At 33.9% G+C, this 25,337-nt stretch overlaps 1 protein-coding gene across 2 annotated transcripts in view; it reads right to left on the reverse strand.

The window, feature by feature from the left end:
* LOC110025404 (sacsin) overlaps positions 1-25,337 on the reverse strand; it is a 153,968-nt gene that overhangs the window by 49,921 nt on the left and 78,710 nt on the right. For both annotated transcript variants that reach the window (XM_020725860.1, XM_020725861.1), the window contains exons 6-7: positions 22,367-22,584; positions 765-1,036 (exon numbers count right to left, since the gene is read on the reverse strand). In XM_020725860.1, the coding sequence (XP_020581519.1) occupies positions 765-1,036; positions 22,367-22,584 (490 nt within the window). The remainder of the gene's footprint in view (positions 1-764; positions 1,037-22,366; positions 22,585-25,337) is intronic.

Raw genomic sequence — 25,337 nt, forward strand, 5'->3', positions numbered from 1 at the left:
ATATATATATATATATATATGAAAGCAGTGCCTTGCAACACACAAGTGCTACATGAAGATATATATACCAAAGTAAAGCTCATTCAGTATTGCAATTCTGAAATTAAAAGAATAATTCATACGACATCAAAATATTAAAGCAATGCCTTGCAACACACATTATGATACAAAATGCTTTTTGGGAGGCTGGGTCGTATTTGGGTCAGATTTCACCTACATCAACAGGCCACACAATTTTTGCCCACTAGAATAAAGGCAAAGTTCACATCAAGCGCTACATGAAGAGCAAGTAGGTTGACAAGAGAAAAGTAGAATGGTAGAGATGGAAGTGGCAAGAGAAAGCATGTGTTAGTGAAAGATGATGAGATCAAGAAGAAATAGGTAAAGTGAGCAACAGAGAATCATCGGACAGACGCGCATCAACTGAAGGAAATGGCAACCACTATCTGTGTGTATTAGTGAGGGAAAATAGAGGCCCTTAAGGTGCTTTTGATGAGAAAAAGGGTACGGATTAGAGAATGAGGAAGAGTGCAAAAGCATGCGATCGTGGAGACAATACACTCTGGCGTTGATAGTGTCATAGCTGCATGGGGTCCTGTGTAATTTTTTTTTCTTTTTTAATGATGTAAATAATTAGCATACTTAAATCGTGTCAATTGAAGAATCAAAGGAATCTATAAACCCCACCATCATATCATTTATGAATCAACTAAGCAAGCAATATAGTAACAACAAAAAATCATGCTTCTTCCATTAGAGTATACCTGTCAAGTGCCATGTTCCGTGTTTTTCCAGATCCCAAGCAGAGCACAACAAGCCATTTATCAACAAAATTTCTGTCACCCTGAGTTATATGAACATCTAATACATGCATCTTAGTGGTATCAGGTGAAGTGCTAAATATTCTTGATAGCTGAAACTTTTTCCATCGCTTTTCTGAAAAGGGATTTCTTAGAATAGATGTTGACGGGTCAATGGAAACAGAATAATCTAACAATGGATGTAAATTTCCCTCCTCCCATGTCAATAAAGATACCTGAAATGAAAATTTTTGTTAGTTAAGAATACCTAAAATAAAAAGCACTGCCACAATTATCCCCTAGGCATGGTATAAAAACGAATACAAGAAGCATATAACACATTTCAATAAATGAACACGAGTTACCTCACAAAACAATCATCTAATTATAAAGCAATGGAAATATAGAATTACCAATATAGAGAAGAAGAGCATCTCTGAAAAAAAGCATCTTATATTTATTCAACAACTTAGCACCAGCAATGATAATAGTTCAGACTACAGAGAGTTGCAACTGTACAGAAAAATGATATATAGTACTGATAAAGCGGGAGTTACAGGTGTACCAGGCATCCTAAAATGACTGGTTTAGGCAGGTTTTATTGTATGTATCTTTACGGACAAAGATCTCGTTTCAGAGATTTGAAACATGATCTACTGCCCACATTGGCAGAAAGCTAACAATTGTTTAAAACCTTCCAAGCCAATCTCTCACTATAAAACAACAACAACAGCAAACCATTATCCCACTATGTGGGGTCGGTTACATGAATCAAATCTCTCACAACAGAAACATCTAATTTACAATTAAATACGTTAACTAAGAAGTGACAAAATGCATCTCTAATAGCTATTTGTATTAAAAGAGTGGGGTTATAGCATTTAGAAGATATAGAAATCAGCCTTTCAAACTTAGTAGAAGAGGTCGTGACATTTCCAAGTGGGAGCTTGGAGAGTGAATGTAGGTTTCTTTAGCAGTAGAATTACTACAAATTGTTATACTCTTGTTTGCTATATTCGATAATTGTTATATTCTTATTACTCTCAGCTTCAAGCATGCAACGCCCAAATTTCGAGGAACCAGGAAAAGTTAGACAAATTCTAAAAGTGCATTCAAATTTTATCTCCCGAAGTTTGATCGAAATAATTTTATAAAATTATACGCTTGAAATCGAACCATTCGATATAAACACAATATGTTAATTATGAACAAATTAAGAGATATAAAATGTAGAAGTTTTAAGTTTTATTAACTTAATAAATCCTTATTTAATCCCTAATTCCTCGCTTAAGCCCGCCTGCCGCCTCTCACGCCTATTAACCATAGTTTTAGGTCAATTAGCGCAGGCGAGCTTCAATATACTCCCCTTTCTCCTAATTCTTCTCTCTTGCAATTTCTCCCTCTCCTTCACGGCTGCTGCGGCACGGCAAGCAATCAGCGAAACTTACTATAGTGTCAAGGCGCGAGCAGTGGGTCGAGCGGCGCACAGGGTGGCTAAACTTGCTGTAGGGAGCTTCGAGGACGAAATTAAATGACAAGAATTCCTCTTTCTCGTCCTTCTAAGCTTTCATTCCATTCCTCACCCATCCATTTTGACATTTGTCTTGTTTTTGGTGCAAATATTTTTTTCGATGCTCGTCAGAGGCGCCGATTGTGTGCGAAAGTGTTGAAAGTCCTTTGCGAGCTGTCGTAAAGGTTCTAGCACGAATTCAACATAGGGCAGGTGTGGTTTGAGATGATGGAAAAAAACTTAGGCGGTTCAAGCAAACCAGTTATGCCGAAAAGCTCTTTTGAGGTATGTTTTGACATCTAATGCATGTTTTGGTTAATGCATGTTATGAACCAAATTTTAAGGAGCCTTATGCTGTACAAGAGCCTCAGGTTGCCTATACGAGGTGGTGAGCTCGGGATGAGCTTGTGGGCACTCGTAGTAGGGCTGCTTCGTCAAGTCAGGTGAAATAATCTTGTGTTAATTTAAGAAAAATAATCTTCTATATATTTTCATATGATTTTTAATTTGTCACAGATGCATTTAAAATTTCCCGCATATTGTAAATGGATACATGCAGTTGAATGTTTGAATGCATGTTTACTTCTCTTACGATACATATGACGCAATACATATGATGCTATGTTATGGTATGATACGAGGGACTAAGCTTATGATATTAATTGCATGTAGGTATTCATTTATTATGCTTCATGCTTACGATGCATGTAAAGTCTTATGCTTGATACCGTAATGATGATTTAAATGCCACAAGAATTGTTAGGGGGTAGATTATTATATAAGTGCTTGCAAGTACATTATAGATGGATGTAGTATTCCTGACTCCTAATATTTTTATGGGTACGAAACTCTGGGAACTGTTGGAATTAGATGGTGACAAAACGTTAGGAAACTATGGGTATCAGAGGGACTATCGATAACTGCAGTGTTGAGAGAAACCAACGTTTATCGATATTTTATATGATCTTTGGGCAAGGTGATGACCAATGATGAAATAACATGAAAATAATATAACCTTATACATTAAACAAGTGACATTATTATGATATGACCTTTATGAAATGATTGAACATGCTTTTATACATATGATTTCCTACATACGATCTGCATGTTACACTACAACTAATTTTTACACTACCTATACCTGCAGTGGGGTAAAACTACCGCTTCAATCCATTTAGAAACATAATCCATAACTACAAAAATATACAACTTTCTAGAAGATGGTATAAATGGTCCTATAAAATCTAAACCCTATACATCAAAACTCTACCCCTATAGAGTAAAATTTAAGAGCATTTCATTACTTGTAAATATGTTGTCTACCCTCTCACATCTATCACAAGTTTTTACAGATATATTTACATCCTTAAAAAGAGTATGCCAATAAAATCCTGATTGTAGAATTTTAAATGTTGTTATATCTACTCCAAAATGTCCCCCAAGATCAGAATCATGACATTTTTACAATAAGTACACATATCTGAATAATTTGATCTTTACATTTTTTATATAAACGAGTCATTAAAAAAAGTCTTTGCATCATAAATAAACTTTTTTCGTTGTTGGTATATTAATCCATATGATATAAAATCACTCACTACAAAATTAACTATATTAACATACCTCGGAACACGTCACTCAGTAACATTGCATGATTGCTCATCAAAAAAAATATTCATTTATTTTAGTTTCAAAATTACAAAAATTCTCCTGTTCTAGCCTTAACAGATGATCAATTATCTGATTATTAGATCCATTCCTATCAACTACTTTAAAGTTAAATTCTTGTATCAGAATGACCCATCTAATAAGTCTTGGTTTAGTATCCTTCTTATGCTTAGAGTATATGATCGCAGAATGATCAATATGCACAATACATTTGGTCCCAATAAGATAAAATCTAAATTTATTAAAGACATATACTATCCCTAATAACTCATTCTCAGTAGTAGAATAATTAACTTGAGCTTCATTAAAAATTTTATTAGCTAATATATGATTTTAAAAATCTTATTATATTTTTATCCTAATACTGCCCCAATCGTATAATCAGTCGCATCACACATCAACTTAAAAAATCTCCCCTAATTGGGTGAAACTATAATAGAAGCGATGATTAATTTTTCTATTAATAAATCGAACACATCCCGACATTCCTGGTTAAAATCAAATAGTGCATCTTTTTCTAAAAGATGGAACAGAAGCTTGGTGATTTTTGAGAATTCTTTAATATATCGTCTGCAAAAACCAGCATGTCCTAGAAAACTCCTAACTCCTTTCACTGTATTAAAAGAAGGTAGTTTAGTAATAACTTATATTTTTGTTGGATCTACTTTTATGTCATTTTTTGATATATTGTGCCCAAACACAATTCCACCCGCGACCATGAATTGACATTTTGCCCAGTTAAGAACTAAGTTAGTCTCTTCACATTGTTTTAGAACCTTAGCTAAATAGTCTAAGCATGACCAAATGAGGTTTCAAATATTGAGAAATCGTCCATAAAAACTTAAATTCTTTTTTCAATTGAATCGCAGAAAATGGACATCATGCACCTTTGAAAAGTAGCATGTATGTTACATAAACTGACGGACATCCTTCTAAAAGCAAAAGTCCCGTAAGGATTCGTGAATATAATCTTTTCCGGATTCTCAGGAGCCATTGGTATTTGATGGTATCTTGAATATCTATCCAGAAAATAAAACTATCGGTGACCAGCTAATTTATCTAATATCTGGTTTAGAGAATGTAATGATAAATGATCTTTTCTGGTGGCTAAATTCAATTTTCTATAGTCAATAAAAATTTGTCACCCAGTGACTTGTTTAGTAGGAATTAATTCATTTTTTTCATTAGCAGCTACAATCGCTCCCCCTTCTTAAGGACGCAGTGGATCATACTAACCTATGCACTGTCAGAAATTGGATAAATAATACCAGCATCTAACCACTTTAATATTTCTTTCTTTACTACCTCTTTTATAATAGAATTCAATCTCTTTTGAGAATCTGCCCTAAGTTTATGGTTATCTTCCATTAAAATATTGTGCATACATATTGAAGGGATTATTCCATTGATAACAACTAATGTCTATCTAAAGACTTTCTTGTAATGCCTTAATATTTTTATTAAGTTTTCTTCTTGAGACTCAGTTAAGTTCGAGGATATTATAAAAGGTAATATTGATGAGTTCCCTACATAAGCATACTTTAAATGCGTTGGGGGTACCTTCATCTCTAGTTTAAGAGTTTCTTCAATAGAAGGAATGAGAGGTTTGCTAGCATCTAAAAGCTCAAATATTTCCTGGACATAGTTTGAATCCTCATTGATCATCTCAATAGGTTTTTCTTGGAAATCAGTATCATTTTCATATTCCAATTTTTGTTGTCTTGTTTTAACTTCACAACTTTCTCTGAATTAGTTATTATTTAAATAATCAATAATCTTCATTCTATAACACTCATCTTCTCTTCCCTTAGCTAGATACTTCATTGACTTTAATACATTGAAAGTGACTTCCCAGGCATTAACTCTCATGGTTAACTACCCTTTTTGTACATCTATCATAGTTCGTCCAGCAACAAAAAAATGTCTCCCTAAAATAATAGGTTTTTCTTTATCTTCCTCCATATCTAAAACAATGAAATTCAAATGGAAGATAAATTTATACACCATAACCAGTACGTCATCTATAACCCCTTTTGGATACGTGATCGAACGATCAATTAACTGAAGGGTTACAGTAGTAAGAGAAATCTATCCTAAACCCAACCTTCTGAATATAGATAAGAGCATGAGGTTAATGATAGCTACTCAATCACATAAAACTTTTCCACAGAATCTTTCTTCTATCGCACATGAAAAAATAAAGCCATCAGGATCTTTAAGTTTTTTAAAAAACTTTTTCTGAATTATTGCGTTGCACTTCTCACTAAGTGCAACGATCTCATGATCTCCAAACTTCATCTTCTTTTTAAGGATATCCTTTATAAACTTTTCATAGCTCTGACATTTGTTTCAGAGCTTCAGCAAAAGGAATGTTAATGGTTAGCTTCTAGAATATTTTCAGAAACTTTGAGAATTGTTGATCAAGCTTCTGCTGTCTAAGCCTCTGAGGAAAAGGAGGTGATGGTTTCTCTAAATTGATCATAAATGAAGAGATAGGTTTTTCCAAGTCTTTCAGAATATTTTCTTCAAATTTTTCAGTTTCCTCTATCTCTTTCTCAAATTCGGCATCTTTTTGAATTCCAACATTTAATTCCCTTCCACTCCTGAGTTTGACAGCTTTAACTTACTCTTTATTAGTCTCTTTAGGGTTTATCTTAGTATTGCTAGGAAGCATTTCTTGGGTCATATTGCTAAGTGAGTAAGCAAATTGCCCCAGTTGATTCTCTATATTTCTAATTGCAGCATTCTAGCTTGCAATTGATTTCCCATTTGCAACACATAAACAACTTCTCTTTGAATTGTTGGATATTATTAAAGGCTGGAGGATAAGAAAGTCTATATTTAGTATTACCCCGGTTGTTTCAGTTTCTTACAAGGTTAGCTTGATTGTTTCCCCAGTGTTGGTTTCCAACCCCAGAGTTATTATTCCAGTTAAAATTAACGTGATTTTTTTATACTGGGTTATAATAATTGGAATACACGTTGTTGGGTCTATTTTTAAGAGCATTTAAAGTCTCGAATGTTGATGATTGAGAATCAATCATTGTTTAAATGAATTTTCTTCAATTACTTAAGGTATTTGAGATGAATTCATCTCAAACTGATCTAATTCCTAGAAATTGCAGCAACCTGAGAAGCAAGAATTGAAATTACATCAGTATTGTGAGTGCTACCCTTTCAGAGGGTCATTGAAAGTTGTTGGTAGCTATCTCTTCAATTAAAGAATATGCTTCATCAAATGACTTTGACATCAATGAACCAACAACATCATCGTCAATGATAGATCTCATGGATTCTACTAACCCATTGTAAAATGTATAAATAATTAACAAGTTAGGTAAAACATGATGTTGAAACTTCCTAAGAAGTTCTTTAAATTATTCTCATGCTTCATATATTGATTAACCTTTACATTGATAAAATGAGGTAACATCATTTCTAAGTTTTGCAATTTTTTAAGGTGGAAAATACTTAGCAAGAATTTTTTGAGCTAAGTTACCCAAAGTTCGGATAGATCCAGTGCAAATTGGGATTCTAAAATGGAGTTCCCCCAAACAGATTATTCTATACTATTTAAACGATAACAAATTTCAATTCAAATGTGTTAGCTTCTACGACAGAAGTGTGTATACTAAGATGAATTTCAGTTGTCGTAAGGTTAAGATAATCTCTTAATGGTCTCTGTAAGTGATGAGGTTCATTTTCAACAGTTTGATTATCTACATTATTATGTGAAGTGTTCACCATTTCTTCTGCTAGTTGTAAAGTTCCTTTATGTTTTCTAATTTGAAATCGTAAGACACTAGTCCTGATGACCTGCACTACACATAAACAATTAAAAAGTTCAATAAGTAAATAACAGAAAAACACACAAAAATATTTTTTTTTAATTTTTTTAAAATTTTAATTATATAATAAAATGTTTGACACACATAAAACTCTAAAAAATATATTTTTAATCCTTATTAATTTTAATTTTTTTTACACACAAACATAAAAAACTACAATACGATTTTCCAAATCTAAGTTGAATAAGTTCAACTAAAATTTTCCTAAATCAAAATTAACCGTTGATTCCCCGATAACGACGTCAGGCACCTGACTGCCAAGTATTTCTACATCACACCTAATGGTGTAAAATATGATATGTTTTTAATTTTAGATTTTTCCACAAGAACTACACACTAGATTTTTGCTTACGCAAGTGCACGTATCGTTCATGTAATATAGGACTCCAATGGAGTCCCGATTATCAATCTCATTAGGAAAAAAGTTAATTTCCACAAGTAAAAGTTCTAATCTACTAAAACTATTTCTTAGCCTGGAAATGCATTTGGTATAAGTTAAGCCAATTCAATTCTACTGAATTAATTCAATTTTTAAATTTAATTAAAAAGCTATATGTCACGGGGTAAAATGGAAGTAGCAGAGTTCAATTTATGCTAAAGTCCCTCTCCTTGCAATGAGAATTCAACTTAGTGTAGGAATCAAATACTTAAAAATTTTAAATAAAATCATGTGACAAATAGGAGCATACGAAGTCCGATATTCCCGCAGATGTACCATGATTTTGTTGCAGAACTTTGTTGCAGATCTTGGAGATTGCAATCTCATAAAAAAGTAGAGAAAAAGACGGACTACCCAACAATATTCTTCTTTGATGTTGAAATTTCAACTCGTGTAGGAAAATACAAATTTACACTAGTTATGTTTTATTATTTATTTTTTCATATATTTGCCCTAAGATGGAGATTATCAAGAAGGTTTTTGACAGAAGACATGTTATGATACAACTGAGCATAGAAAAAGATTACACAAGGATTTTCTCAAAAAAATTCATCACAATTTTCTCAAAAAAATTCATCACAATCGAGGGCAAACCTATGAAATTGCTCAAATGGACCCATAATTTTGATCCTAGTCTCTATCTGGTTCTCATTACATGAACTCAAGTTTCAATTCTTTGACCTACCAATCTTATATGTAATTAGGACTATTCTTGGAAAGCCTTTACAGGTAGACTTACCTACAATTCATTTCTCAAGGACCTCTATTGCAATGATTTTTATTTAAAAAGAGATATTACACTACTAGATGTTAAAAAAGTCTGGCTTGCCTCTGCTCATAATGATTATTGGCAAAAAATCATTATGAAACAAAAACCTTACTATTGCAAGCGTTGCAAGATATTTGAACACCCGTAGAAAAAATGTTTCAGATTGCACCCATAGTTGAGAACTAGTAGTCAAAAGCAGGAACATGCTATTAGTACACTCAACGTGCCTGAACGTGCTCCCAACAAACCTGATGACAACCAACCTGAGGAGGGAATCACCACAAGACAGTAGTTGGTATCTGCCCTGGGATCACTTCTCTTAACCATACTGCAACGAATAAAGTACAAACTGAAAATCAGGATAGCCCCGCAACTCCTATTTAGGAAGCATCAGGTGCAGGTGAGGCAATTCACACTTCACATACACTGGAACCTATCGTTGTGGCAACAACTGCCTTTCCTTCTACTGAAGTCTAATATCTAATTAAACCGAGAATTACATGAGTCAGTCTTCAGATGAAGATTGACAGATTTACACTTCTCGGCGGAAGAAGAAAGTTGGGAGCACACTCCAACGTGGAAACCTAATGGATGATACTTTAGTTACTCCTGACAATGACACGACCTTTCAAAGTTTGTTATTTGGATCCGCTCCTAAAACTAGAAAAAGAGACGTGACTAAACTAGCTTGCCCCTAGCTACTTTTATGCATGTTTTAAATTTGTTTTACAATTTTATCGAGTCTATCTATATTTTTTTGTTGAGTATTATTGTACTTGGTATCGTATGGGTAGGGTGCCTCTATTGGGCCCTCTCATACAACCTTTATGTATCATTTCTTTCTTCAATAAAATCAGCCATTAGCCTTTAAAAAAAAATAAAAATATGAGCATACATATTTTTTACCCTCTTTCGAGTGAATAAATAACATTGATTAACCTAGAGTTAAGTTCCTAAATCCTTGGTTATGCTGGGTAGATTCAAGTCTGCCAACCTAGAGTGCCCACGTAAGCCCTCAATTGGGCTAACCTAGCTTTAAGTTCCAAACCCTAGATAAAATTAGTTAAGGATCTAACCTATCCACCTATAATCATCAATTTACATCCGTCAAAACTTATCTCCCTATCTATTTGCAATCAACCCAATATTACTTTTTTTTCATCATAAAGGTTAATGTGGTAATTACTAATTAAGGAAAAACATAGCCCTCCAAGGTCATTACGTTTTCACAATATGTTTTAGTATATAAATTGATCAAATTGCATAAGTAAACCTAGCATGAAGCAATATACAATCACAATATTAAAGTAAAAGCATTTCTAAGTAAATCTAATCCTACACATGATTCTGCTTCATTACAAAGAGCAAAAAAAAAAAAAACTACTAAAATTTTATGAGTAAAATACAACACAGGGATTGATATTTAAAATCAAGTTTACACAACAAAATTTAACAAAACTCAAACAAAAATACAAAACAAATATCTCAAACTCCCCCCAACTAAAACTTCTGAAGTTTCTTTGAAGAATTTTCAAACTTTCCTTACAATTTCACTTAAATATCACTCAGAAATGCAGAAAATAAAAAAACCTCACACTTTTCTTCTTCTCTTGCACACCAAAGCTTTGAAAATCTTCACCCCTCGTGTCTTCTGCTTCCTTCTCACTTGAGTAGACACGCCGCTTTGAAAATCCGTCTAAAAAGCTTAAAAAAAATGTCAAGTCAATTTCTAGTGCCTAGGCGCCAACCTCTAGAAGCATGAAGGAACAGTCTGGCGCCTATCATTTACACAAGAGACCGACGCCAATGTTTTGACTTCACAGGTTTGTTGCTCAATTTGAGAGTTCTGACGCCTAAGCGCCAGTGGTTGGGTTCTTAAGCGCCCAACTGTCAAATTTTGCTTCAATTTTTAATTTGTTCCAGTTCGATTCCTGTTCATCACATTTTTTGCTACAACTAAAAACAAACAACATAAAACCTTCCTCAAATGTAATTTTATCATATAAAATACAAAATTACAAATAACATTAAATCTCAAATTATCAACATATCAAAATCTCCTAAATTTAAATGTTACTTGCTCCCAAGTAACAACAAAACATAAACATTTGATTATGTTGTATATAATAAAAATGAATTTTTATATGTGGCCGCCTACAATCAAACTTTCAAAGAGACAGAATTAGTATCAATAAGCCTCTACTGAATTACTCAGAAACATGCACTTCAAGAAAATTTGAGCTTCCTCAAATGTTATTTAAACACATATTCACTTCAAGGGATTTAATAACAACTAAGCTAATACAATATAAATGTCAGATTCCAAAAATTTAGTACTCTATAAGTAAATTGCTAAAAAATTATAAACATATAGCCATAATTAAATTAAACATTGCTATAGAGTTTTCAATTTAAAAGAAACAATAGTAAAACTAATTTTTGTTAAGTTTCCTCGATGTTTTTCATCTATAACAATTTTTTTTTGTATTTTATAGGATGAATATTTTCAATCCTATTCATTTTTAAATAATCTCTTCTTTCATTCGCATCTTAGAGTACTGTTAAATCTAAATTAACGTTTTAATGATTTTGAATTTTACTACAATCCCCTTAAACTATAATACTCCAACTTCCTCTTTTTTTAATTCAAGATTTATTAGCTATAAATTATTAATATAAAATTCAAACAAGATGGAGGCTAAATCTTCAAAAAGACGCATCTAGCTGCAATTAACTTATTATCTTCTAAAAAATTAAATATGTTGATTAAATAATCATTTGCTGAATTGTAAATATCATCTGCAACTTGTTCCGTTTAATTCAAAAAAAAAGTTTAATTTTTATATAACTATGTACCTTCTTCTATCACGATTATTGTGGTCCCAAATTCAATTCACTCCACGTATGTCAACAAACATCAAATTATAATGTTTTGTTCACAAAGGAACAAATACTAACAACATTCATCCCCCAAACTTAATCACATGCAATTACAAAAATAAAACATGATGAAAAACACATAAAACAACAACAACAACGATTATTTGTGACACTTATACAAGCCAACACTTCAACAACAATGAATATAAATAAAAACAACATCAATAACACATAAAAATAGATCAAAACATCGAATTCAAACTAATTAAAACAATTAAAATCCAACAACAACAAATAACAAAAATGAAAGTCCATATCAAAGTACAACAAAAATATTACAACCAAAACATAACTCAACATCTCATCATAATATGTACAAATAGGAAATAACGACACAAACAAATAAACTTGAACTACAACAAAACAGTTCAAATAAATTACAAAATATAGATGTCCAAATAAAACTTATACTCAGCCATAAAGTTCCAAATCAGAAAAATACGAGTCACATAACATAACAACAACAAGAAATAAATCAACTATCAACAGTAGCAGCAGTCAAGACAAAGAAAAAGCCAACTCAATCATCACCTCCCTCCGCTTCTCCTACTTCTTCTCCTCCCCTCCTTCATCTTCTACTTCTTCCTCTTGATCTTCTTACATAGGTTGGAAAGTGTTCTCATAATGCAGATATGGAAAGTAATTAGGAAACATAATCGGATTCTCATCTCCTAACCATTGGTTTCTCCTGTACATCTCCAACTGGGCGGCCTGAAAATTCATCATATAATCAAATTGGCTTTTGTTCTGTCAAACTATATGCGTCACCCAGTTTGACAAATCATACACCACCTGTATAATAACAATATCTTCCACTCGAGTATCCAATCACTCATCTATATAAGCCATAGAAGTAGAGGCACGAGGTCTGAGAGTAGAGGAAGAAGGTCGGGAGGAACTTTCACCTTGACAAAATACCGCATGAAGACTATAAACCACAGTAGTTCTCTTAGAAGTATGTTTTAGGGGGTTGGAGCTGCTCCTCCCAAATCTCATAAGCAACACCAGAATTTTGGCACAAAGTGAAAACAATAGAAGGGTGGCCAAGACCGTTTGTAGACCCTCCTTTTGTCATATTTCGAATAGAATAATGAATAAGGGATCATACATCAATGATTTTTTCTGTTTGAAAACAAAAATTCAAAGCAACCCTATCCCTGGTGACCTCAGTTAAATTTGTGGAGGGAAAAAACTTGGCGAAAATGAAATTATATCAAGCCTTAGATACAACGCTCAAAGCAGAAAGGAAATTAATTTTTATTTGTTCCTCACCTTCCAAGCTCCCTTACAATTAGTCAAAAAGTTTAAAATTTCTACCATATCAAAATCTACAGAAGTAAATTGGTAGTAGAAAATATCAGAACAATCTCGCAATGAGTACAAAACATTATTTCTGGAAGAAGAGAAATCAACTTACTTCCCTCTAATGAAGATGGAATCAGTTGATGCCTCAGGCAAGTTAGCATAGAATTCCCGCGCAACATGAATCACCGCAATGCCAGTATTGAAACAAAATTGCTCCCAATCCCTCTTATCAATCATTGCCTCCATAACACCACCTAAGGTCAAGAATCCCCTCTCCAAAATAAATTTTTTCGACAAGAATAAATAGTTATATCGTTCTTCCGCTTTTGTGCTAATGAATTTTTGTTATCGTAGGATAATTTTGATTTTCCACCTATAGTTTTAGGTGTCATAGAATATGGGAGAAAAGATTCAAATAAAGAATAAAGGAAGGAATGCAAATCTGAACAAGTAAATCATGGGCAAAATTAATGATCTCATGCCGGACAAAAAATGTAAATCGATAACCCAACTAAAGATTTCACTAAGATCCCTAAAATCACTAAACAAAGATGAAGAAAAAAGATAAGGAAGGCTATATTTATCGTAGAGGAGCAAGATCTACCCTTGTTATGCCCTGGATCACAAGCAAATTGAGAGATATTACGGATGCCCTGTGTTGCTTTGCAGGTTGAAGAAGAAAACGACAAAAAATATGGAGAAAATGGGCTAAAAAGAGACTTATTTCGCTTTTATATAGATCTCAACGACAAGGCGCTGGGGTACTAGAGCCTAGGCGCCCAAATAGATTTTAAATATTTATATTGCAGTGCCCCAACACTGTGATAGTAGCGCCTAAGCGCTGGTTTCCCGAGAAGGTGACAGCTGAGCGCCCAAAGAGCAGCACCTAGGTGCCCAATCAAGCATCAGAATGACATACGACGCCCCAACGCCACGACAACGGCACCATAACGCCCCATTCAAAGCAAATGACACCCAAGGGGTGGCACATAGGTGCCAGGCTCTATTTAGCCATTTTCACCAATTTTCACATAACAAAATCAAATACATAAAATTTTCACAACAAAGCACCACAAACTACACTATCAAATGATAAGAAACAAGCACATCATTTCTTAAAACTAAGCAAAACATAACATTCAAACTGATAAAATAGGGCTGCCCCCCAAGAAGCGCTTAGTTTATTGTCTTCAGCCTACAAAGCCAAATATTCTAACAGGGTTGACCCAATGTTATAACCTCCCTAAGTCCAGATCTATCTTCGCCTAAATACAATTTAAGCCTTTGCTCATTGACTTTAAAACCTTTTCACTCTTTTGATTAGCAATATCAATAGCACTAAAAGGGTAAACCTTTACTACAGTAAATGGTATTGGCCATCTGAATTTAATTTTTCCTAGGAAACATTTCAATCTTGTATTATATAATAAAACCTCATGTCAAGACTCAAGAATCTTTCTAAAAATCGGTAGACCATGCAATTTCATCTTATCCTTATTTATCTTGGCATTTTCATAAAATTCATCCCAAATCTCATCAAGTTCATTTAACTGTAGTAATCGCTTCTCAGCAATATTTTCCATATTATAATTAAAACTTTTAACTGCCCAGAATGCCTTATGTTCCAACTCAACGTGCAAATGACAAGTTTTACCAAATATGAGTCTATATGAGTACATTCCTATCAGTGTTTTATAAGCTGCCCTATAGGCTCATAAAACATCATCAAGTCTTAAAACTCAATCTTTTCTATTAGGGTTGACAGTCTTTTTGAGGATTTTTTTGTCTCCCTATTAAAAACCTCTGCTAATCCACTAATTTGAGAGTGATAAACCGTAGATATTCTATAATTAATTCCATACTTCCCAACCAATATCTCGATCTTTTTATTTCTAAAGTGGGGCTCCCCCCATCACTTAATTTACCCTAGGTGTTCCTTGTCTGCGAAAATATATTCTTATTCAAAAATACGGGAATGCTCTGAGCCTCACAATTGGGAAGAGCAACTGCTTCTATCCACTTTGAGACATAATTTACAACTCTCAATATATAAAAAAATTTCTAACGAAGGTACAAAAGAACTCATAAAATCTAAACCCCAAACATCAGAAATCTTAACTTCCTAAATATAGTTTAAGGGCAATTCATCTTTCTTAAAAATATTACAATACTCTTTGACATCTATCGTAAGCTTTAATATATATATTTACATTCCTAAATAGAGTAAACTAATAAAATTCAAATTGTAAAATCTTAAATGCAGTTTTATAAATACCAAAATGCTCTCCAAATTCAAATCATGACATATTCTAATCACATTTTGGGTCTCTTGTAAGGGCGAACATCTTTTAATTAACAGGTCTTGACAATTTCCTATAAAAATAAGGGTCATCCCAAAAATAATATTTGACATCATGAATAATTTTTTTCTCTAATGATATAACAGACTATAAGGTAAAATATCACTAACAATAGAGTTCACTATGTCTGCATACCACTTATTGCTCAAAACATAAACAGTGAGGACTTGTTCATCAGAAAAATTTTCATCAATTTCATCATCAAAGTCATAAAAATTTTCCTGATCAAGCCTAAATAAGGGGTCCACTTTTTTATTTTCAGAATCATTCCAATCCACCACTTTGATATCAAATTCCTGAAGTAATTTGACATATCAGATCAATCGTGGTTTAGCGTTCTTTTTAGAAATCAAATATCGAATTGTTAAACAGTCAGTAAAAATAGTGCATTTAGTTTCAATCAAATATGACATAAATTTGTCAAATGCATATACTATGACCAAAAGCTCCTTTTCAACGATAGTGTAATTAATTTGAGCTCCATTAATCGTCTCAATAACATAATATATAACTTTAAACATCTTATCACTCCTTTGGCCTCACACCGCCCCGACCGTGTAATTAGTAGCATCGCACATTAATTCAAAATGACACAACCAGGTGAAATAATAATAGGTGCAGTGACTTAATTCTTCTTTTATATTGTCGAAGGGAGTTGAGACTTTTCTGGTCAAAATCAAATGAGACATTTTTTTCCAATAAGTGGAATAGGAGTTTAACTCCATACTCTTAGAAATTTTGTGGTAAAAAAAACCCCTCGGAAACCATAAATTGCAAATTTTCCCAATTTAAATCTAAATTGGTTTCTCATATATCTTAAGCAAGAATCGAATGAAGAGCCAAAAATAGAGAAATCATTCATAAACACTTCAATCCGTTTTTCAATCAGATCGCAGGAAATGAACATCATGTAGCGCTGAAAAGTGGCAAGAAGCATTGCACAATATGAAAGACATCCTCGTAAAGGTGAAAATTCGGTAAGGACTCGTGAATGTGGTATTATATTGATCCTCTGGAGCAATGAGAATCTCATGATACCCAGAATATTCGTCTAAAAATAGAAAAAGGATAGCGATCTAGCCTATCCAATATTTGGTCAAGAAAGGCAAAGGGGAAATGATTCTTTTTAATAACTAAATTTAATTTTCTATATTCAATGCAAATACGCCACCCAGTAATATGTCTAATAAGTATTAATATATTTTATTCATTCACTACAATAGTCACTCCTCTCTTTTTAGGTACAACATGGATAGGGCTAACCTAGGCACCATCTAACATGAGATAGATAATGCCTGCATCTAACCACTTCACTATCTCTTTCTTAAAATTTATTTCATAACTGGGTTTAAGGGTTCTATGCATGCATATTGAAGGAAAAATCCCCTTAATGTCTGTCACAGTCCATCCAAAAGCTTTCATAAAAATCCTCAAAACTCTCGTCAATTTCTCCTCTTACAAACTACCGAGTTTTGAGGATCCGATAACAGGTAAAGTAGATGACTCCCTTAAGAAAACATACTTCAGATGTTTAGGAAGGATTTTCATTTCAAATTCAGGCGATTCTTCTATGGAAGGGACTAAATGATATAGAATTTCTACTTGTGTCCAACAACTGAAACCTCTCCCTGTAAATCCTCGGACCTTGGACTAGCCTCTAAAAGTAGAGTCGATTCTTCCTTAGGGTCATGTTTATCATCCTCAATCAAGCTCTGCTATACTGAATCATCTTCACAAATCTCCTGGAATTGGTTTCTACAAAGTTGGTCCACTAAAACAAAAAACCTCATTCAATTCAGAAGAAAATTTCATAGATTTTAAAACATTAAAAGTTACCTCCTGATCATTTACCCCCATAGTCAACTCCCCCTTATGCACATCAATCATTGCTCTACAGGTGGCTTAGAAGGTCTGTCTAAGATGATTGATACCTCCTTATCCTCCTTCAAATCCAAGACAATGAAATCAACAGGGAAAAAAAACTTATCCACCTTAACTAAGACATCTTCTATAACCTCCCTAGGATAGGTAAGAGATTGGTCAACAAACTGAATGGTTACAATAATAGGCTAGACTTCTCATAATCCTAACCTCTTAAAGATCGATAATGCATGAGGTTAATACTGACACCTAAGTCACTTAAGGCCTTCCCAAAGAATTTCTTTCCAATAGCACAGAGAACGGTGAAACTACCAGGGTCCTTAAGTTTTCGAGAGAGCTTTTTATGTATGTTAACACTGCACTCCTTGTTAAGTCTTATAGTCTCGAAATCTCCTAGCTTTCTCTTTTCATTTAGGATATCCTTCATAAACTTCACATAGCTAGACAACTGCTTCAAAGTCTCAGCAAAAGAAATTTTGATTGTCAACTTCTTGAACACTTCTAAAAATCGAGAAAATTGTTGATCCAACTTGTGTTTCTGAATCTTTGACAAAATGATGCAGGCGATCTTTCTAAGTCCATCCTAAGGGGTGAGGCAAGTATTCCTAAGTCTTTAGAAGAATTTTCAATTGATTTTTCAAATTCAGGGTTCTCTTCTACCAACTCAGGCTCTTTCCTACTCACTCCCTCCAACTCTCTTCTACTTCTCAATTTAATGACTTTTACATGTTCATTACTCTTCTTCTTTGGATTAATCTCAGTATCACTTGGAAATGTTCCTTGAGGTCTATTACTAAGGGAATTTGCTATTTGACTCAATTGATTTTCAATGCTTTTAATGACAACACATTGACTCTGCAATTAATTCCCCATTTGCAAAATTACTTCCTCCAAAGACAATTTTTTTTCTAAAACCCTTGCTTTTGGTTAAAGGGTGGTGGGTAAAGAGGTCACGAATTATTACTACCCTGATTATTCCAATTCTCCAATGAATTTTCTTGATTATTCCCCCACTGCTGGTTTCCCATCCCTTGACTATTATTGCTCCAATTAAAACTAGGTTAATTCTTCCACCCGAGATTGTAGATATTAGAATAAGGGTTATTAAAACCTATTGTTAATGACATTCAGGGTCTCAAGAGGCAAAGCACTAGGATCCACCAGTTCTGCATCTGAATTCTCCTCTATTACTGGTGATCATTGTGGCTAATTTATCCTTAACTGATCTAGCTTCCTAGAGATAATCACTACTTGGGAAGTCAAAAATTGAAAGAACATTCGTGTCATAATGCTGACTCTATCAGAAGGCCATTGAATGTTCCTTGTGACCATCTCCTTAATCAAATAATAAGCCTCATCAAAGGGTTTCAAATAAAGGAACCATCTTTGACACCGTCTATGATTGACCTAAGAGATCCTACTAGCCCATTATAGAAAGTCTAAATTATTAATTAGTCCGACAAAGTATTGTAGGGACATTTCCTAAGGAGTTCATTAAACCTTTCCCAACCTTCATAAATTGACTCACCCTCATGTTGACAAAAAGAAGTAATGTCATTCCTTAGTGTGACAGTTTTTTAGGGTGAAAAGTAGTTTGCTAAGGATTTCTGGGTCAGGTCATTTCATGTCCTAATTAATCCAGGAGCTAAGAAATTCAACCAGATTTTTGCTTTATCCCTCAAGGAGAGAAAATTCTCGATCCCACGAAGTTGCTGGAGATATTATTATAGTGAAATGTAGCGCAAAGTTCTACAAAACTCGCTAAATAGATATTAGGGTCTTCCAAAGTTGTCCACCCAAACTGATTGTTCTGCACCATTTGGATGATAACAAACTTTTGTTCGAAGGAATTGACTTCTACGACAGAAGTGCAGATATTAAGAATGATTACGCCTACAGTAGGATTGACATAATCTCTTAAAAGTCGAGACATGTTGTTCTGATTATGGATTTCAGGATTGTTATCGGATATGTCAACAATTTTTGATTTTTTTTAAGAGTTCTCTCTAACTCAGAACCGTAAGGTTCAAGTCCTGAAGGTCCTGAACTACGCATACACCAACTAGGTTCTACTAAAAAGGTACCCCTGTGCTAAAGAGAATAACTGACAATTCAAACAAAAGCAACAAAAGCAAAATAAATTACTAAATCAAGAACAAGTAAACAACAGGTATTATGCGAGAATTAAAAGTAAGAAACAAAGCAAGTGCACAATCAAATAAATTTAAAACAGGATGTTTTTGTATTTTACAGGTTAAGACAGAAAAATAAGGAACAAGAAACAATGAACACTACAGTTTTCAAGTCTAAGAACTAAAGTTCAACTAAAATTTTCCTAAATCAAATTCACCGTCGTTCTCCGACAATGACGCCAAAAATTTGACATGCACACGGTCAGCTTACCCCCAAAGTATATGTGGCATAACAATAATAGCCGGTTTGAGTTCGATTGTCGATCCCACAGGGAACGAGGATAACTCAATGCAAAAAAAATTCTAATATACAATTTTTAATATAAGCCCAAAATTTTGGGGTTTAATTAAAGTCTTACACAATAATCTTAAGTTATCAATAATTCTAAGTTAACAACAAAGAAGTTAAAGGGTTCGAGCGCTTAAAAGTTGTCCTCTAAAGTGGTTCAACTACGATTTTTGAATGTGAAAGTTTCTTACAGATAATCACGGCAACAAATGGAAATAATAATCTTCTTTACCCCCTTCTAGTAGTAAAAAGAAGTTTGGCTACTTAGTAGATTTTCTTCCATAAAGCCTACTACCAACCCTATCAAACTATTTTCCCTATATTTTTGCATCATCCTATAAGATATATTTCTATTCCCATAAGCTAATGTGATCGTCTTAGTTGATTCCATTATTATCTCTACCGAAACTCCTAATTTAGAACAAGTTCTAACAAATCATATGGCAAAAATAAAATGTAAAAGAAGATTGAAAAGTTAATCATAACCGGAAACCAATATGTTCAAAGCCAAACTGAAAATCTCATACCCATCACTTTTACTTCCCCACTCCAAGGGAGACTGAGGGTTACTCACTATGCATGCTTGAACACACAAACAATCTCATTTGAATAAAAAGAGAAACCAAATACAGAAGTCTTGAAATTAAATATTACTATCACAAATGAGCTTCAGTAAAGAGCTCATCTCTCTTCTTGGAAAATTGAGACCAAACGTAAATAAAAGCAATTGCCTCTCGGTTTCTCTTACACCTCACTTCTTCTTCTTCAATTGTTGATCTACTTCTAGCCTTCTCTCCAATTTCTCTCTCAGAAAATGACAAAAGAAAACTAATGAAAAAGCCACACTTAATTCGTGATCAAGCCTTTTATTCATGTCCCCATAAACTCAAGTTTTGAAATATTGTAATTGCTAATTTCAGGTTTGGGCGCTTAGACGCCAAGGTCTCGGTTTGAAAACTAAACATATGGAGCCTAAGAGCCAGTATCGCGGCGCCTATGCAACGTTTACTAATGAACTTTTACACGGCATAGCGCCCTGGGAGCAGCGCCAACTTTTTGACTTCACGGGTTTGTTGCCTAATTTGGGAGGGTTCTGGCGCCTAGGCGCAAGTGGCTAGGTGCCTATGCGCTCAATGGCCAAATATTGCTCCAATCTCCAGTTCGTTCCAGTTCGATTCCCATTCATCTCCTTTCCTGCCACACATACAAAAACAACATAAAACGTTCCTGAAAATGTAATTTTATCATATACAATACAAAAATACAAATAACTTTAATTGCCAAACTATCACCATATTACCCACTAGATCATGATATGAAAAGTCATAACGAGTGTTGGTGAGAGTTCGTTTGGCCAATTACCAACTTTTCTCGCGCCACAATTGACCTTACCGGGGGATTAGTTGGGTTGGTGTTTCTCATAAAAATTAACAAACTATTCATTTATGAATCAACTCTGAAATTACTTTCTTGAATACAAGTTGCTCACCTAATTTACCCTCCTCTCTAGCGTGCGATTAGGGTCAACAATTAGTGCCAACAAAATCAAGTAAAATAGCGTGAACTAACAAGAAACATTCAATTAATGTTATTATAGGTTGACAAACCATAAGCATGCACATATGATGTAGGCAATGAGCACCCTTGCCCTCTGACAGGGGTTTAAAATCATATCAAAAAATGTTCATTAGTTGATCCATAAGGATCTGTAGCCCCACCATTTATAAAGGCTACGCACAAAAATAATGCTTCTGTGAGTTAAATAAGGCTCACTCCCCACATTAAAAATGGGATCATGACCTTACTATAAATGTTAGAACATACTTCAAAAATATCCTAAATCAATTAAAAATACTAGCAAGCAAGTCTGGACTTATGGAATAGGCGTGTCAAAGGATTTGGGCTACCCATTTTAGGTTCTAAACTTTAAAAGCCCTAATTGGCTTTGATAAATAGGTATGAGCGTAAAAGGGTTGGCCCTAGTAGGCTTAATGCATGCAAGGTCATTTAGAACTAAAAATTAACTATGGATTAAAATAAATCTTTGATAAAAACCAATAAATTTTCTCTCAAGTCATCACTAGTAATCTCACCATCAATATAGCTATTGTTGACCAAGTTATTGAAATTTCACTTCCATATCAAACTAGCCTTCTTTTTATTCTGAGAAATAAAAAGCTTCATAGGCTAAACGAACTTAAATAAGTCATACAACATGAGAAGTCTTTCAAAATTTATGGATACTGCAAGCCTGCAATGGAATCTGTTGGGCTTAACTAAATGGGGCCAACTTGATAGCCCTATGTTGCCATAAGTTCAGAGATAAATGTCATTATGATCCATGTAAATGAATAGATTCTACCTGAAATATAGACTTCATAGATAGGAGAGCTGAAGATGCATGATTCATGAATCTGTTAAAGATTTGCATTACTCTGTTACAACCAAGTTCATTCTCCTCCAAGCCCTTTGAAGATAATGGCATGCGAATAAATGTCGAGTCAGATGGCACCGAGCAAAATCCTTGGTTCATAAGCAGTGGGTTAAATTGATCAGGAAATCTATCAGTCAGGTCATTTTCTGCGACATGAAAGATTTACTAGTTAATAATATTTCTGACAACAATATTTTTCATAAAATCAGCAATGAAGAACAAAATGCAAATAGCACAAATAGGTAAGCGTATGAGGCTTCAATAGATATCAACTATAAACATAATATCACTATACTGGTACATGAGTAAAAAAATTTGAAGCATATACACGTTATTAAATATAATTATGTAACTTTTTACCCTTGAAGACAATATTCACAACATAGTTATATTCCATAAAGCAGAAATGCCTCAACTTTCTTAATATAAATATTAAAACTACCACCAAAATAGTATATTTCATCAAATACACAGAAATTCATGTCAATTTAGTGGAAGGTATTTATTACTAATTTTATATAGATCATTAGCTCCCTAAAACATAAATTATGAAATTTAATATATCCATTATATTATAAAACAATCTTAGGTTCCAAATTTACAAATATCTTGACCCATGCAGATGTTAACAACTGATAAGCCACAGTTGTAGAATCTGGTTGGCATCGCACTGAAAGAAGCTTCTTGCACCAGGAAGATAAAAAACAGGGATATCATGCTTCCAAAATAGAAAGCGCAGTGGTTGGAAGGCAGCCACCAATATATAGGTATTGCCAAGGTTACTCATGGCTATTCCGCCACAGCTTCGGCAGCGTTCTAAACAAGGGAGGTACAAATCTTGTAATTAAAGAAGTAAAAGGTTGGTTAAAAATTCAGTAGTTATGGTTTGTAGTGAAAACCACACAAAGTAACCCACACCATGCTCATTGAAATGGGAATCGTTAAAGACTTATTTTAAAACCAAACATAATTTAATGAAAAATATCATAATTTGACAATGAAGCCCCATTATAAGGACAATGAGGTGACTTCATATGACCGAAGAGAATCAAATCAAAAAATTATTCCTGAGTTGAGGGCTGCGGATGTCATATTTTTTGGTATTTTATGAATAATGTATTCAGCTCTTTCCCAAACTAATATATCTGTTTCTAGGATAAAATGAAAGAAAACGAGTCAAAAAGATTGGTTATCAGGCAGAGACCAAAAACAGGAAAAGGAAATGAGCATTGCATCCCTCTTCTCTTTGTCTGCACCTGCGCTACCCAACCTTCTCTATCTCTGCCCATCCACCACCATCCCTTCCCTACTCAACCGCTAGCCACAAAGCCTCGACACCACTGTCCCTCAATTTTCCTCTACTCCTTGTCTACACCACTGTCCACAAAGCAAATATTCTTAAGCTAAAGCAACTGGGGGTACAATCAAGATTCAAACAAAAATGAAAACACAATAGACATCACATTTACAGCATGGAAAAATTATATGTATCGTAAGGGACAAATTAAGTTTGCGCTCATATAGTCTAACAGGTATTCATGTACAATATGCAGAAAATTCTAGATGCAATAATGTCAAACATATAATCACATGGAAATCTACAAATAATTATTTTTTTTAAGTTAACACAAGATAATTTGACCAAAATTAACCCAACAGCCCTACGACGAGTTTCCCACGCTCGCTCGAGCTCGCCACTTAGTATAAGTAATTTTAAATTCATAAACCTCTTAGGACATTCATAAATTCTTCCCTCAGGCCTTAATTTAACCCACACATAAAATAAGCCTCAATATTTATCTCGAATTTGACTTCCCTACAATTAACTTCAAATCTTCTCTTCATCCCCCCTAACCTTCCCTCCTTTTCTTTACATTGTTGATTTCCTGCTAACTAACCATACAAAAGGCCACAAACCAGGTAAGTAATCTCCGACATAAGTTCAACTCTCACTACAACGATCGTAAATGAAAAAGTGCACTGATTCATGGCAAAGTCAAAATGAAAATGAAAATGCAAGAAAGGAAAGAAATGCCTCAATATCATGAAAGAGTTTTGGCTCCATGCTCAACCACTTGCCTCATATGTTCGATCCCGATACAGTACTCGAGTGGAGGACCTCTCTAGGCATGAAGAAACCAAATGTGGAATGGGAAAAAAATTAAAGGAATGTGGCATTTAACTTAATCCCGTTTGATCCACCCCATGGCTGCATATTACATGAACAAGTCGGCGACTATAGTGATGAAGCGTGGTTAGGGAAAATAATTAAGATTAATTAAGGATAACTAAACTGATAAATTTATAATTTTTTATCTTCTCACGCGTTTGAAATTCATGTATAGTGCTATATATCAAATTGATTGATCCTACGTGTAGAATTTTAAAATTGACCCGATCAAATTTTGAAGGATGCAAAATTTGGGTGTGTTTTACAAGTGCCAAAATTTTTACCGATTTCTCAAAATTGGATGTTAAGAAATACAAACACAAGAGCAAGATACAATCAGAGTACTACTCAACTCTTGGATGAAAATAACCACCTCGAAACAAGATACAGTCGCCGCACAACTCGCCATTGGATACAATCCTAAGGGAAAATTTGGAGATGTTGATGGTTGTCCAGACATAGAATTTAAGAAAAACTATGTCTTAAATGATACCAGACTTGATCAAAATTGCCGCAAATTAGAAATAATATCGCAAAATACAGAAAACTACAACAATGGGGTTTTCTGAATAGAAATAACAATGACAACAACAGAAACATACCCTAGGCTGAGGACGAAGGTGGTAAGTGACAGATGGATAACAAGTAGGGTGTAGGTTAAAGTTGTGGTTTCAATAGAGGGTATTCGAAGGGGGCGGGGAGTGGGGTAGTTGGAAGGAAGGTAGGTAG

Source organism: Phalaenopsis equestris, unplaced genomic scaffold, assembly GCF_001263595.1.
Source record: "Phalaenopsis equestris unplaced genomic scaffold, ASM126359v1 Scaffold000297, whole genome shotgun sequence".
In the NCBI taxonomy this organism is placed as follows: Eukaryota; Viridiplantae; Streptophyta; class Magnoliopsida; order Asparagales; family Orchidaceae; genus Phalaenopsis; species Phalaenopsis equestris.